Source organism: Balaenoptera musculus, chromosome 5, assembly GCF_009873245.2.
Source record: "Balaenoptera musculus isolate JJ_BM4_2016_0621 chromosome 5, mBalMus1.pri.v3, whole genome shotgun sequence".
In the NCBI taxonomy this organism is placed as follows: domain Eukaryota; kingdom Metazoa; phylum Chordata; class Mammalia; order Artiodactyla; family Balaenopteridae; genus Balaenoptera; species Balaenoptera musculus.
The window spans coordinates 20,320,819-20,333,187 of record NC_045789.1 but is presented as its reverse complement, the minus strand read 5'-3'; the positions used below and the strand labels follow the sequence as shown (position 1 = coordinate 20,333,187).

The 12,369-nt window shown below is 36.8% G+C and overlaps 1 protein-coding gene and 1 non-coding gene across 4 annotated transcripts in view; both read left to right on the top strand.

Annotated features, from left to right (window-relative positions):
* The window catches only part of EMCN (endomucin), a 96,016-nt gene that overhangs the window by 45,935 nt on the left and 37,712 nt on the right, over positions 1-12,369 (top strand). For all 3 annotated transcript variants that reach the window (XR_005020056.1, XM_036853579.1, XM_036853580.1), the window contains exon 4: positions 3,164-3,274. Coding sequence is in view for 2 of the 3 variants with exons in the window: in XM_036853579.1 (XP_036709474.1) it covers positions 3,164-3,274 (111 nt within the window). In the remaining variant the exon portion in view is untranslated. The remainder of the gene's footprint in view (positions 1-3,163; positions 3,275-12,369) is intronic.
* Positions 11,680-11,845, top strand: LOC118896251. The gene has a single exon (XR_005020157.1). It is a non-coding gene; the product is annotated as a U1 spliceosomal RNA (small nuclear RNA).

Genomic DNA, 12,369 nt, shown 5'->3' with positions numbered 1-12,369 from the left:
ACTACCTGGGCAAGTGTTTTAGAAAATACTACCCTCCGAGGCTTTTACAATGCACAATAACATCTGTAAAAATTCTCAGTAATCCTAACACAAAGACATTCATTTGATGTTTTTTCAGAATCTATGCAGCTCCAAATAATTTGACTATAAAAGTGTTTTTTAACATAAACAAAATAACATACCAAAGTACTAGTATTCTATAGTATATGTTTTGGTAAATGTTGACTTCAAAATCTATGCAGCTCCAAATAATTTGACTATAAAAGTTTTTTTATAGTCAAAATCTATGCAGCTCCAAATAATTTGACTATAAAAGTGTTTTGTAACATAAACAAAGTAACATACCAAAGTACTAGTATTCTATAGCATATGTTTTAGTAAATGTTGATTTTGTCAAAAAGTCACTTATCCCATATTCTATTTCTGAAGACAAAGTGACCACACAAGGAGCTTTTGTTATGTATATTGGACAAAACAATACTGTCAGTCAAATTATGTAACTTCAAAGGAATAAAACTGCTTAATCCCTTTGGCTGCACAATTTAACTCCATAAATCCTCCCTTTCAAGTCAGTCTGTTGTAAACACACCTTAAATTCCTAATATAATTAATGTTCACATTTGTTGCTTACTTCCAAAAATTTAATCTCTCAAAACATACAACATGAATCTCACATTGAAAATACCAAGACAAATTATAAAACAGCCCATATTCCTCACATTCATTCTGCTTAGTTCTAGCCAATGGTTCTAACTTAGGGCTGTGTTTGGAGTCAAAGTCTCTTCTCTGCATTTACACTCTGGTATTGATGAGACTTTCTCCAGCATCTCTTGTGTTTGATTCTTTATTCCAAGTTAAATATGGTTTAAAAATTCCTCATATTTTGTCTTTCATGTATTCCACCTGTATCAAATTCTAAGGCTTAACATAAATTTCAAAAACACAAGTCCTAAAGGTAAAGCCACTATTATCTTGATGCTGTGATTTAAATTAGTATTGCTCAAGCAAAATAATGTTTGTCAAATCTGATACATATATTATTACCTAGACTTACAGTGTGAGTCACACCTGTAGACCACAGCTGATATATAGTGTTTTCTGGGGGAAAATGGCCAGACAGAAAAACTGAAAGAGAGCAAACCGTATAAGTTTAAAGAACAGCTTTGAGATTGGTTTCCTTTTGCTCTGAAGTGTCAATCACTTCTTGGCAGAAGTCCAGAATCTACTACCTGTGAACCTGAAGTGCAATTGGGAACATTTTCCCAAGAAGATGTTAATATAAGACTATGATTCTCATATTTTAATAAATGTAGGTTACCCATTTTCTTTTCTTCTGAGATTAGGATTTGAAATATTTAGTACACCAGTAAAATTTGAAAGTTTATGCCTGTGGCAGCATTAGTCTCCACATTTTTCATTCTATTCACTTTTCATTCAATACATCTTTCATTCTATTCTATTTTCATAGTCCACCAGGGATATTTCTAAATATTTGGATCACTTTCAAAACATTCCTGTCTCCTTCCATGGCCTAATTGACATGTGTAATTGATAACCTGTCCTGAATTGAGTGTGGGCTCTAATTCTATTCTCATCTGTGAAGTATATTCCACATTAATAATAAGCAACTCTCTAAATAAAATTTTTGGGATTGTACCCCCAGCTACTCCATTATTCTCCTTTTCTCTTTGTATTTTCGTAAACTGGCAGCTCCTCACATCTTCCTTAGCTATACATTCTATTTTTTCCCATCACCGAGACTGTTGAGTCTGCTTTATATGAGGGAATTCTTTAGGCCATCAGGATAGCTTTTTCATGGTTTCCAATTTTAGCTCAGCAGAAGAATTCTTCTCTGAAGATTTCTGAAGAAGAACTCCTGTTCTGGTGTTTTCAAAGCATATGTTCTTGGAGTTCCAGTGAGAAGCAAGATCTTTATCCCCACATTCCTCCGTCCTCAAGTGTTGAGTTTCTGTACCTTTCCCACTTCCATACTATTACAAAGATCAATTTCTGCTTTCCTTATATAATAAGACATTTCTTTTCTTCCTCAAATATTTCCCTCTCAATTTATTACTTCAAGATTCCTCTGAAGTTGGTGACCATTTTCACTCATACTTTCTTATATGCAGTGTTAATCCTATAGCCTATATTCAAATTTATTCACTTTCTTTAGCATACCAATTTCTAAAGGCTTTTTGCCTGAAGACATATTTACCCACTGTCTATGAGGTCTTCCTGCAAACTCTAAACTTCTCCAGCATGAATCTCTCAAGTGCACTAAGAATTTGCATTACACTATAGATGCTTATTGCCATAGAATGAAAGCTGATTGGCACTTCTGGAAGGCACCAGCAGTTAAGGCTTCCAGACCTCTTTGTGATAGGAGTCTATTAAACTGTCTTCTCCCCATCTCCAGCCAACATCGTACCTAGCTAACACTAAGCGTGCACTAACCAGCATGCCTATCTTTACTAACTCAATGTTCCCCATGATAGACTTTGAAAAGACTGAAGGTCATCAATCATTTTGTTTTATAATATTTGTGCAAATATAGATTATTTAAAGTAATCTTATTCCAATGCTATTTTTGAAAACTCAGCTTATTTTTTCTTTGTTGCTGAATTTCCTTTTTGCCCCCCAAAAATGAACTAAATATAATTAAAAGTTTATTCTGTTTACTTCTTGTTATCTCTCTCCTCCCTGCTATTCCACCTACCTGAAAATTCTCTCCTAGATAGCATGGGAATCATACTACCACTTTCAACTACTACTACTGCCTTACCACCCCCTTTCTAGGGTAGCTGAGCAACTAAGTTTTACATCAGAAAGGTTTGGCTCTCTGTGACTGTGGGAAAATTATATAACTTTTCAGAATCACGTAAAATTATGATCATAATTGCTACTTAATTCATAGAATTACTGTTATGATCAAGTGAAATAACCTATATCAGACATGTAGGAGAGTCTAATGTCCCTCCACTTTTAAAAATGTAGTTAACTGATTCACCAAAAGACAGACATCAAAACACTGGATTTCTATATCTTGATCAGAAGACTTTAACTAATCTTCAAGTTGTAACTGGATGTTTATATTAATATTAATGATATGATCTAGTGATTGTTTACACCCCTGATGGCTACTCATTCTTTTTTACATAATTAGGATCTACAGCCAAAGGTGTCACGAAGACTGAGTTCATCACTACAAGAGAAACAGTGACAAGTCTTCCACTTCCAAATGCTATTTCAACATTACAAAGTTCCCAGTCCAAGAGTAAGTACAACAATTTGTGCTGAAATGTTAAACTAGTTTATTGGATAGAACTAAACTCAGAATGTTTTCCAGCCCACAGCTACCAAAGAACAATGCCTTACTTATATTCTCTCTTAGTCTCTACCAAATGGGACAACCATTTAGCGACTTTGCTTTGTACAGTGATACTCTATCCCTCCATAGCCACAAATGAGTGGATGCCAAGGAGGATCAGTCCAAGCCTGAGCAATAATCTATGATATCACCTGGCACAAAAAGGTGAGCTTGGCCAAAAAATTAGACAACTTTGATGAAATGGAAAAATTCTTAGAAACAAATTGCTAAAACTGCCTCAAGAAGATAGGAAGACTGAAAAGACCTAAAGCAATTTAAGATTCTGCATTAGAAATTTAAAATGGGCCCATGGAGAAAACTCCAAGCAGGATGGCATCAAGTGTGAATTCTATCAAAATATTCACAAAAGAAGTAATACTGATTCTTCCCAAACTCTTTCATGATGTAGAGGAAACATCGCACAGATAATTATCTGAGACCAGTATTACCCTAACACCAAAGATAGAAATGAATGAAAAGGAAACACAAAGAAAGCTACAGACCAATATCCTTCATGAACACAGATACAAATATCCTTAATAAAATATTAGAAAAAAATCTGTAACATATGAAAAGTGATATAAAGCATGAACAAATGGAATTTATCCAGGAATGCAAGGTTGGTTTAACATATGAAAATCAAGTAATGTAATACACCATATTAGTAGACTCAGTAAATGCAGAAAAAGTATTTGACAAAATATAACACCCACTCATAATTAAAACTCAATTAAATATAAATAAAATGGAACTTCCTCAAACTGGTAAAGGATATCTATGAAAAACATACAGCAAACATCATACTTAATAGTGAAAGACTTAATGCTTTCCTCTTAAGATCTGGAACAAAACAAAGATTCCACTCTCACCAATTCTATTCAAAATTATAACTAGAGGTTCTAGACAGTGCAATAAGCTGATAGATAGATAGGTAGGTAGATAGATAGATAGATAGATAGAAAGGGACAGATAGAATCATTCATCCAGATTGGAAAGGAGGAAATAAATGTGTTTCTCTCAGTAGACTGCATCATTATCTATGTAGAAAACCCAAAGATTTCACAATAAAGCTACTAGAACTAATAAAGAGTATTCTATACCAGAGGATACAAGATATGCACAAATAAATCATATTTCTTTATGTTAGCAATGGCAATCCAAAAAATAAGGAAATAATTCCATTCATAATAGCATCAGAAAGAATAAAGTATTTAAGAGTAAATTTAACAATAGAAATGCAAGATTTGTACACTGAACTATAAAACACTTCTGTGAGAAATTAAATATCTAAATGGAAATTTCTGAGTTGGAGAACATGTGAAGATTTGAGGAGAGTGGTGCACTAGGAGAGGACATGGAAGCTCCATGCCCTTTCTCCATACCTTGCCCTGTGCATCTCTTCCATCTGGCTCTCCCTAAGTTATAGCCTTTTATCATAAGCCAGTGATCTAATGAGGTAACGGAGTGAATTATCAAGAAAGATTTGTCCCCATCAGTAGGGCTAGTGAGTACCAGAATTAACAACTTGGCATATCTGATTCCTTGCCCTGTGTTCTTTTCTTTATTGCATGCTGCCACCTCCCTGGGTTTTTTGTCTTAAGGCAGATAGTCATATGAGTATAACTGAACTAAGTAAGACTAGTCAGTGGTACCTGGCACATCACCTGGAGGGGCTCTAGTGGGTGTCTGGGACCCTAAAAAGGACACATCATGGGGTCAGTTTCCAGGCAAGAGGAGCAAAAGAACTAAGGGACCCCCAAAGCCAAAGCAGAGCTGAGCCTATTCTGATCACATGCTCTGGACATTCACAATGTGGAGCCTGGTATCAGAGCACATCTGGGAGATGTGGCAGGTGTGAGCCAGCAGGCCAGACACAGCAGAGCAGGGAGGGGAAGGCAATTTATGCCTTTTTAATGTAATGCACACACAATTTAAATAGTACATTTATTTTAGTATTATGTGAAAAGACCACTTGTTAGTTTTAGTGATTCAGACAAGCCCACTAAGGATCAAAAACGAAAATTTTTCATTAGTACAATTACATCTGGTACTTGAGCAAAGAAATCAGATTTTAAAACATTACTGCCGGTGGGAAAGTGCTAGTGAGATGCAAAAATGACATCATTTTGATTCTGACTTTAGCCACACAAAGCCATTTCAAGGGTTCACAAGAAAGATGGAATCGCAGGGGAAAGAAAAGTAGAATGTGAGTGTGTTGCTGCTGTATCTTTAAAATTTTTTAAAGCCAGTGATGAATGTTTTGAACATTTGCTTCCTTAGGTTTTATACTGTAATAATCTACCATCAATTTTCATAACAAATATAATTGTTTCTAAGTATATAACCATCAACAAAGACAGAAATAGAAAAAATTAAATGCAAACAGAAACACTTTACCTAACCATATATAAAATTGTTAAAAAAGCACAAAAAAAGAAACAAAAAGAATCCAAGTACTTTAAACAATGTAGTCTTAACTGCACACCCTCCTCAGTAGAACAGATAAAGAGGGGGAGAGAAAAGAAAAACACTGCAGAGAAATCCTGAAATTCACTTGATGAGTTTGTTTTATTGAAATGAATATAGCAAATCTAAATACTTGGTACTACAAGATTGAAAAAACATATAGATGTGTTCTCAATGTCAAAAGGGAAGATACAAATACAGAATGGGGGAAGGAAAAAAACACTGCGTTATCATATTGAAACCGAAGGCATCAGCATAACCTCACGATTAAAATTCAAATACATATTTAACATTGCAAAGAATAAATAAATAAATAAACAAACAAACATTACATGTTTATGGATTGGAAGACTTGATATTTTAAGATGGCGGTTGTTTCCAAGTTGATCAGTAATTGATAAAATAGTCAGTGCAATCCCTATTAGAATACCAGCAGGTTTTTTGCATAGAAATTGATAAGCCAATCCTAAAATATATATGGAAATGAAAAGGACCTTGAATAGTCAAAACACTTTTGAAAGAGAACAAGATTGGAAGACTCGAACACAGCCAATTTCAAAACTTACTCTAAAGCTATAGTAATCAAAACAGGGTGTGGTTAATGTGTTAAGAATAGCATGATTCATAATAGTCAAACACTGAAAATAATCCAAATGTCCATTAACTGGCGAAATAGAATATCTCATTGGATTTTCCATTTGGAATGCATCTGTAATATTCCAAAACATGGGATATCCGTATAATAGAATACTATTCAGCAATTTAAAGGAACAAAATACTGATACATTCTGTAATAGCATGAATCTGAAAAACATCATACAGTGAAAGAAGTCTTTCTCAAAATACAAACGTATATGATTCCATTTCTGTGAAATATCCAGAAAGGATATTTTCATAGGGACAGAAAGCAGGTAAGTGGCTGCCTACACCTGGAGATGGGCCTGGGGATTGACTGCAGAAAGGCCCAAGGAAGTTTTTTGTGTTGAAGAAAAGGTTCTATAACTGTAGTATAGTGATGGTCACACAACACTATAAATTTACTAAATATTATTGGGTTGTGTACTTAAAATGAGTGCATTAAGTGTTGAGTTTCCAAATAAAGATTTGTTTAAAAACAAAAAGAAAGAGAATGTTGATCTAGGCCAATAAAATTCCCTTCTGGGTAATCTGAACTAGAAAACCCAAACAAACCAGAAAGTCAGGGAAACTGTAGCAGCAAGGTTTTAGTAGAGTGAGTCTGAGACAGCCACGGTGATTGGTGTGCATGCCTGCGGCATAAGGAAGCAGGTATTATGAGTAAGCAGAGTTGGTAGAAGAATGGAGAGAGACTATGTGGGGAAATGGAGAGACCCCGCGAGCAAGATTAAGTTGTTCAGGAGAGACAGAGAGAGTAGCAGGGCCAAGAGATCCCCTGGTTCCTGACAGTTTTCCAGGTCCAGTCCACACGTGTCTTCACAACAAGGACTTCCCTTATTCTGGCCTCTGTGACCGGAAGTAATCTGTACTTTTAGTCAAACTATCCTGAGTAGAAAAGCTAGCAATCTTCTGTAAGAGCCTTATCAGATCCCGTTCATTATAAACACTGGATGTACTGTTGGCATACCCATAGTCCTTAAGAACAAGCAGCTACAGGTGACTCACAGCCTCCAAGTCTCTTCTTGGGAGACCTCTAAGGTAGAATGACACAGCAAGTGGGGACTGTGGCCGCCCAAGGCCCACTGTTGTCTAGAAACACATCGAGAACCTCCATCTCCCCCTTTTTTTATTGTAATCGTCTTAGACACGACATAAAAAAGGTTATCTAGACAAAGTCGAATTTCACACCATAATTGTAAACTAATAATTTTATTTAATTAGTCACCACATAAAGACACTTAAAGAGGAGGGTCATTTTTCCTTAATAAGAAGAACATTTTTTTGTGGTAGTGTTTTGGGCTCTGATGAGTAGAACCTATTTTGTAGGCAGTATATGTCTGAAAAGTACCTTTGGCAAACCAAAGCCTCATCCATCTCATAATATGACTGCCCCCAAGACAAACAAGAATAAAAGTGAATACGCATCTGCAAAATGTGCAGCAGTTGAAGATTAAACTCAAATAATTTGTACTTTGCACTGACACCCACCCAGGCAGTGCCTGATGTGGAAAATGTCATTCAAGGACCATGGTTTATTAAAATTAGCGCTTAGACAGAAGTCTGTGGTCAATCCCATGCGCCACTTTAGATTCCTAATTCTGCCTTGATTCATGCAATAAAATGCCCTCTGCATCTCAGTTCTGGAGACTCCTGTATTTATTTGGCTTCTAAACACAGTCTGAAGTGGCTTTCTTCCAAGTAGTTTAAAAAATACACCCACAAAGCCATTTCTTGAAAAATGAAACACCCTGGAAAGCAAGGTAATGAAAGAAGGGTACTTACTGCTGCCCTTTGCATTTGCCATTTGATTAACCAGTTCTATACTAAGTCCTTTAGAAATGTTGTTATAAAACTCATTCTTTGGGCAGCCATCCCCCCTAGATCTCTCTCGTTCCTCAAGGTGCTTCCTGCTAAGCATGGACTCCACTTGATATAATGAGTTTGCACACGTTTCCATCGGCGCCTGATGGACCAGGAGTCTGCCCAGATTCCTGGTTAGCGGGGCAATGCTCCCTTTCCATCTCCACCCCTCACACACACAAACATTCAAAATTAGTGGAGCCAAGACAGAGAAACAGAAGGAGAACAAAACAATCTATAGGCAGGGGAAGGTTGAACACCTCTTAAACATATGGGCAATGGGTCCTCGGAGAGTGACTGTCAGATAAAGGCACTGTGGGTACATTATCTCAAATGCAGGCTTGATTTAGAGTAGAGAAGAGTTATCGAGGTCTGTTGCTTTACTCCCTAGAAAGGTGGAATGTAGATCAAAAAAGCATGTTCTCGGGGCTTCCCTAGTAGCGCAGTGGTTGAGAATCTGCCTGCCAATGCAGGGAACACGGGTTCGAGCCCTGGTCCGGAAAGATCCCACATGCCGCGGAGCAACTAGGCCCGTGAGCCACAACTACTGAGCCTGCGCGTCTGGAGCCTGTGCTCCGCAAGAAGAGAGGCCGCGATAGTGAGAGGCCCGCGCACCGCGATGAAGAGTGGCCCCCGCTTGCCGCAACTAGAGAAAGCCCTAGCACAGAAACGAAGACACAACACAGCCAAAATTAATTAATTAATTAATTAATTAATTAAAAAAAAAAAAGAGTCTCCCTTGCCCAGTTAGTTTGAGGAAGCTCCCAGAGAAGGCTCTGATTAGGTTGGCAAAAAAAGAAAAAGCATGTTCTCAAAACATTTCTAATCGTTTCCCATTCTCTTAAAGTTGTGTGTATTTCTCCTTTTTTATTCTTTTATTCTGCCTGTAGAAGACACATTTCTAGAATACTAGGATTTTTAAGATAGAAATCCTCATTAATTCAGTGATCTGACTTTATAAAGAAACGAGGGCCCTTTGGATTAATTAGTAAATTAATTTATTCACTAAAAATCTTTTGGAGAGCATCGGTGACCTGACATGCCCCCTAGCTTCTGGAAATTGCCAGTAATTCTCTGCATTTCTTGGCTTATAGATACATCCCTCTAATCTCTGCCTCTGTCTTCACATTGTCTTTTTCCCTGTGTGTCTACATACGGCCTTCCCCTCTGTGTCTCCTCTTCTGTCTGTGCCTTCTTTTTTTATAAAGACACTTTCTTGGGATTTTGGGCCCACCCCAATCTGGAATGATTTCATCTCAAGATCCATAATTACACTGGCAAAGATCCTTTTTCTAATAAGGCTGTATTCACCGGTTCTAGGTACACATATCTTTCCAAGGAAGTCAGGGGGAGGGGGATGTCACCATTGAACCCACTCCAGACCGTGTCCTGAATTTACCCTTGTTACGCCTAGATTTCAACATCCATGCATTTGCCATTGTCTGTTGGCAGGGCTACCGCACTGGGCACTGAGGAGTGATTCAAAGAAATGTCAATCACAGGAGTCCCCATCCTCCAGTATCTAAACTGTGGGAAAATTGGACGTAAAACTCTGTTGTAAAATTACAAATCTTCTCCTCTTCCTGAGTTCCCTGTTTCTGCCAGTGGCTTAAAAACGTGACATCCTCTCTGACTCTTTTCATTTCCTTTGCATACCTGATGGTTTCTGAAGAGAGAAGAGAAAAGTAAAAGGAAGATGGAGGGGAGAAAGCAAAATAGATGCTTTTCTTGCTGGAAACTTAGTCATTCAGATATCTATAACCAGATTTGAAAGCAGGTATAGTTCACACTGTAAGAGATTGACAGGGAAGGAGAGACCATTGCCCTTTCTCCCTTTGGTGGATTTTGTCTTAGCTGAGGAGAGAATGTGGAATAAGATTATAGGTAGAAGACAAATCGAGATGGGCAAATGCCAGGACATAACTCTACTAAGGCAAGTGCGTGGATAAAAATACTTCTCAGGCTTTTTCCACTTAGAGCTTCTGCTACCACAGCATATACAATATTACAGACTTGAAATCTGAAGGGAAAAATCTGACTTTTGTTAAGTAAAAACGAGTAACATTTATAAGTAATCAGTAGGTTATTTAGTCAGAGTTAATAACATTTATATGTAACAAATAGTTTATCATATATGTTTCCTTTTTGCATAATTTATCCTAGTTTAGTATGGAGTTTGTTTAACACAAAAATCATATATAATTGTATAGTAATCAAGTAGCCACTTCAGATATACTACTGGTTGAACATGAGAATGGCCTCTGCCCAAGCCTGTGCTTTTCAAGGCACCACACCCTTCCTAAAATAATAAAAAAAAAGGGCTCTACAATCATGCCAAGAGGAAGTTAGCTTATTGGTTACAAACAATGATTCTGAAATCAGATAGCTTAGGTTCAAATAAGAGCACAACCATTTATTTGGACTGTGGCCTTTGGTAAGCTCCTTAACTTCTCTGTGCCTCAGTTTCCTCATCTGTAAAGTAGTTGTAATAAGACTACACCCTTACAGGATTCATGTGAAGATTAAAAGAGGTAAAAATATATAAAGCTTAAAACAGTGTCTGGAAAGTAAATAATACATTTTAGCTATTGTTTTATTAATGATAATCCTTATAAAAGCCAGGCAAAGTCGGTATTTATGATACCAGTTTCACAAATAAGAAAACAGGTTCAGAAAGACTAAATGACTTGGCCAAGGTTAAATTAAAAGATGAAATTCAAACCCTGTTTTTCTTGCCTCAAATCCACTATACCACACTTGTTCTCATTACAACTGTTTTACATAAGGTATCTAAAGGAATTAGAAAACAACTAGCTTTTAATTGGGTGCATCATATGCTTGACAAGTAGGAGTTCACTCAATATGAGAGATTGACGGACTGATAGGCTGGCTGAATATGAACCTGTGATTCTCACCAAGGTGGTTCTTTCGCTGTTGCCAGATTTATTGCTGACTGTGGTATTTGTTCATCCTGCTGTCCTCATCTGTATGGTCCTTCTTTCATCCCCTTGTCTTTCCTCCAATTGCTTATTCAAATTCTACACAACTATCAAGAGCCTCTGCAAGATACTACCTCAGTGTTTCCCACAACTTAATGAGTGTTGCCAGATATGCGTACCATCTGCACTATTATTTATTTAGTACTTTCTTTCAATTGATGCACTTTTTATTCCTAAATTTGTTTGAAAAATAAACCATCATAAATGAAAAACCAGTTTGACTGGGCATAAACAGAAGCTAGAAAGTCACTATGATGTAAGCAAAATAAAACAAAATTCTAGCTAGATTTTGTTGCTTGCCAAAGGCTCTGAGTTTGAGGCTTGCTTGTCCTTGTTTAAGAAATAAATCAAATACTTACCTGGAAAGGGAGATACCAGGATCATGAAGGTGATTTTCCCCGTCGAGGCTTATCCATAGCACCCTGGATGTGCTGTGCTGACCCCTGTGATTTCCCCAAATGTGGAAAACTCCACTGAATAATTTGTGATTGTCGGGGAATGCATTTGTACTTCCTGCTGTGGGGTGAAAAAAAAATGATAAGCACATGCTACATATTAATGACATATTTGCATCAAATTGAAATTTTGAAACTTCGTCATTGAAATAAACAAAAAAGCTGAAAAGAAAATAACTTTCTCATTTAGTGTTTCAATCTTATTTAATGCCACTTTCCAGTACTGCCTCATAGAATCTCTCTTACAATGCTATGCATCTCATGCTTTGGAAAACACTAATTTACCTGATCACCTATCCTCATTAGTTCTCTTGTGAATGTCACCATTTATCTATGACATTTATTTGGGAACTTAATTACAACGTTTCTTACATGATATTTAATTAGTTTGTATCATTTCATGTGGGCCGATAAAGGAGGAATACTCAGGATAACAAGGTCTTAGTCACAAGTCACAGTTTAGCCAAACCAGAACTCATCTCATATACAGTGACTCAGTCAATGCTTTGTTTGGAAGGGGGGGGTGGAAATAAGAAGGAAAATTTGAATTGGTCATAGTAAATTATTTTTAAGCAGATCAGAAAAG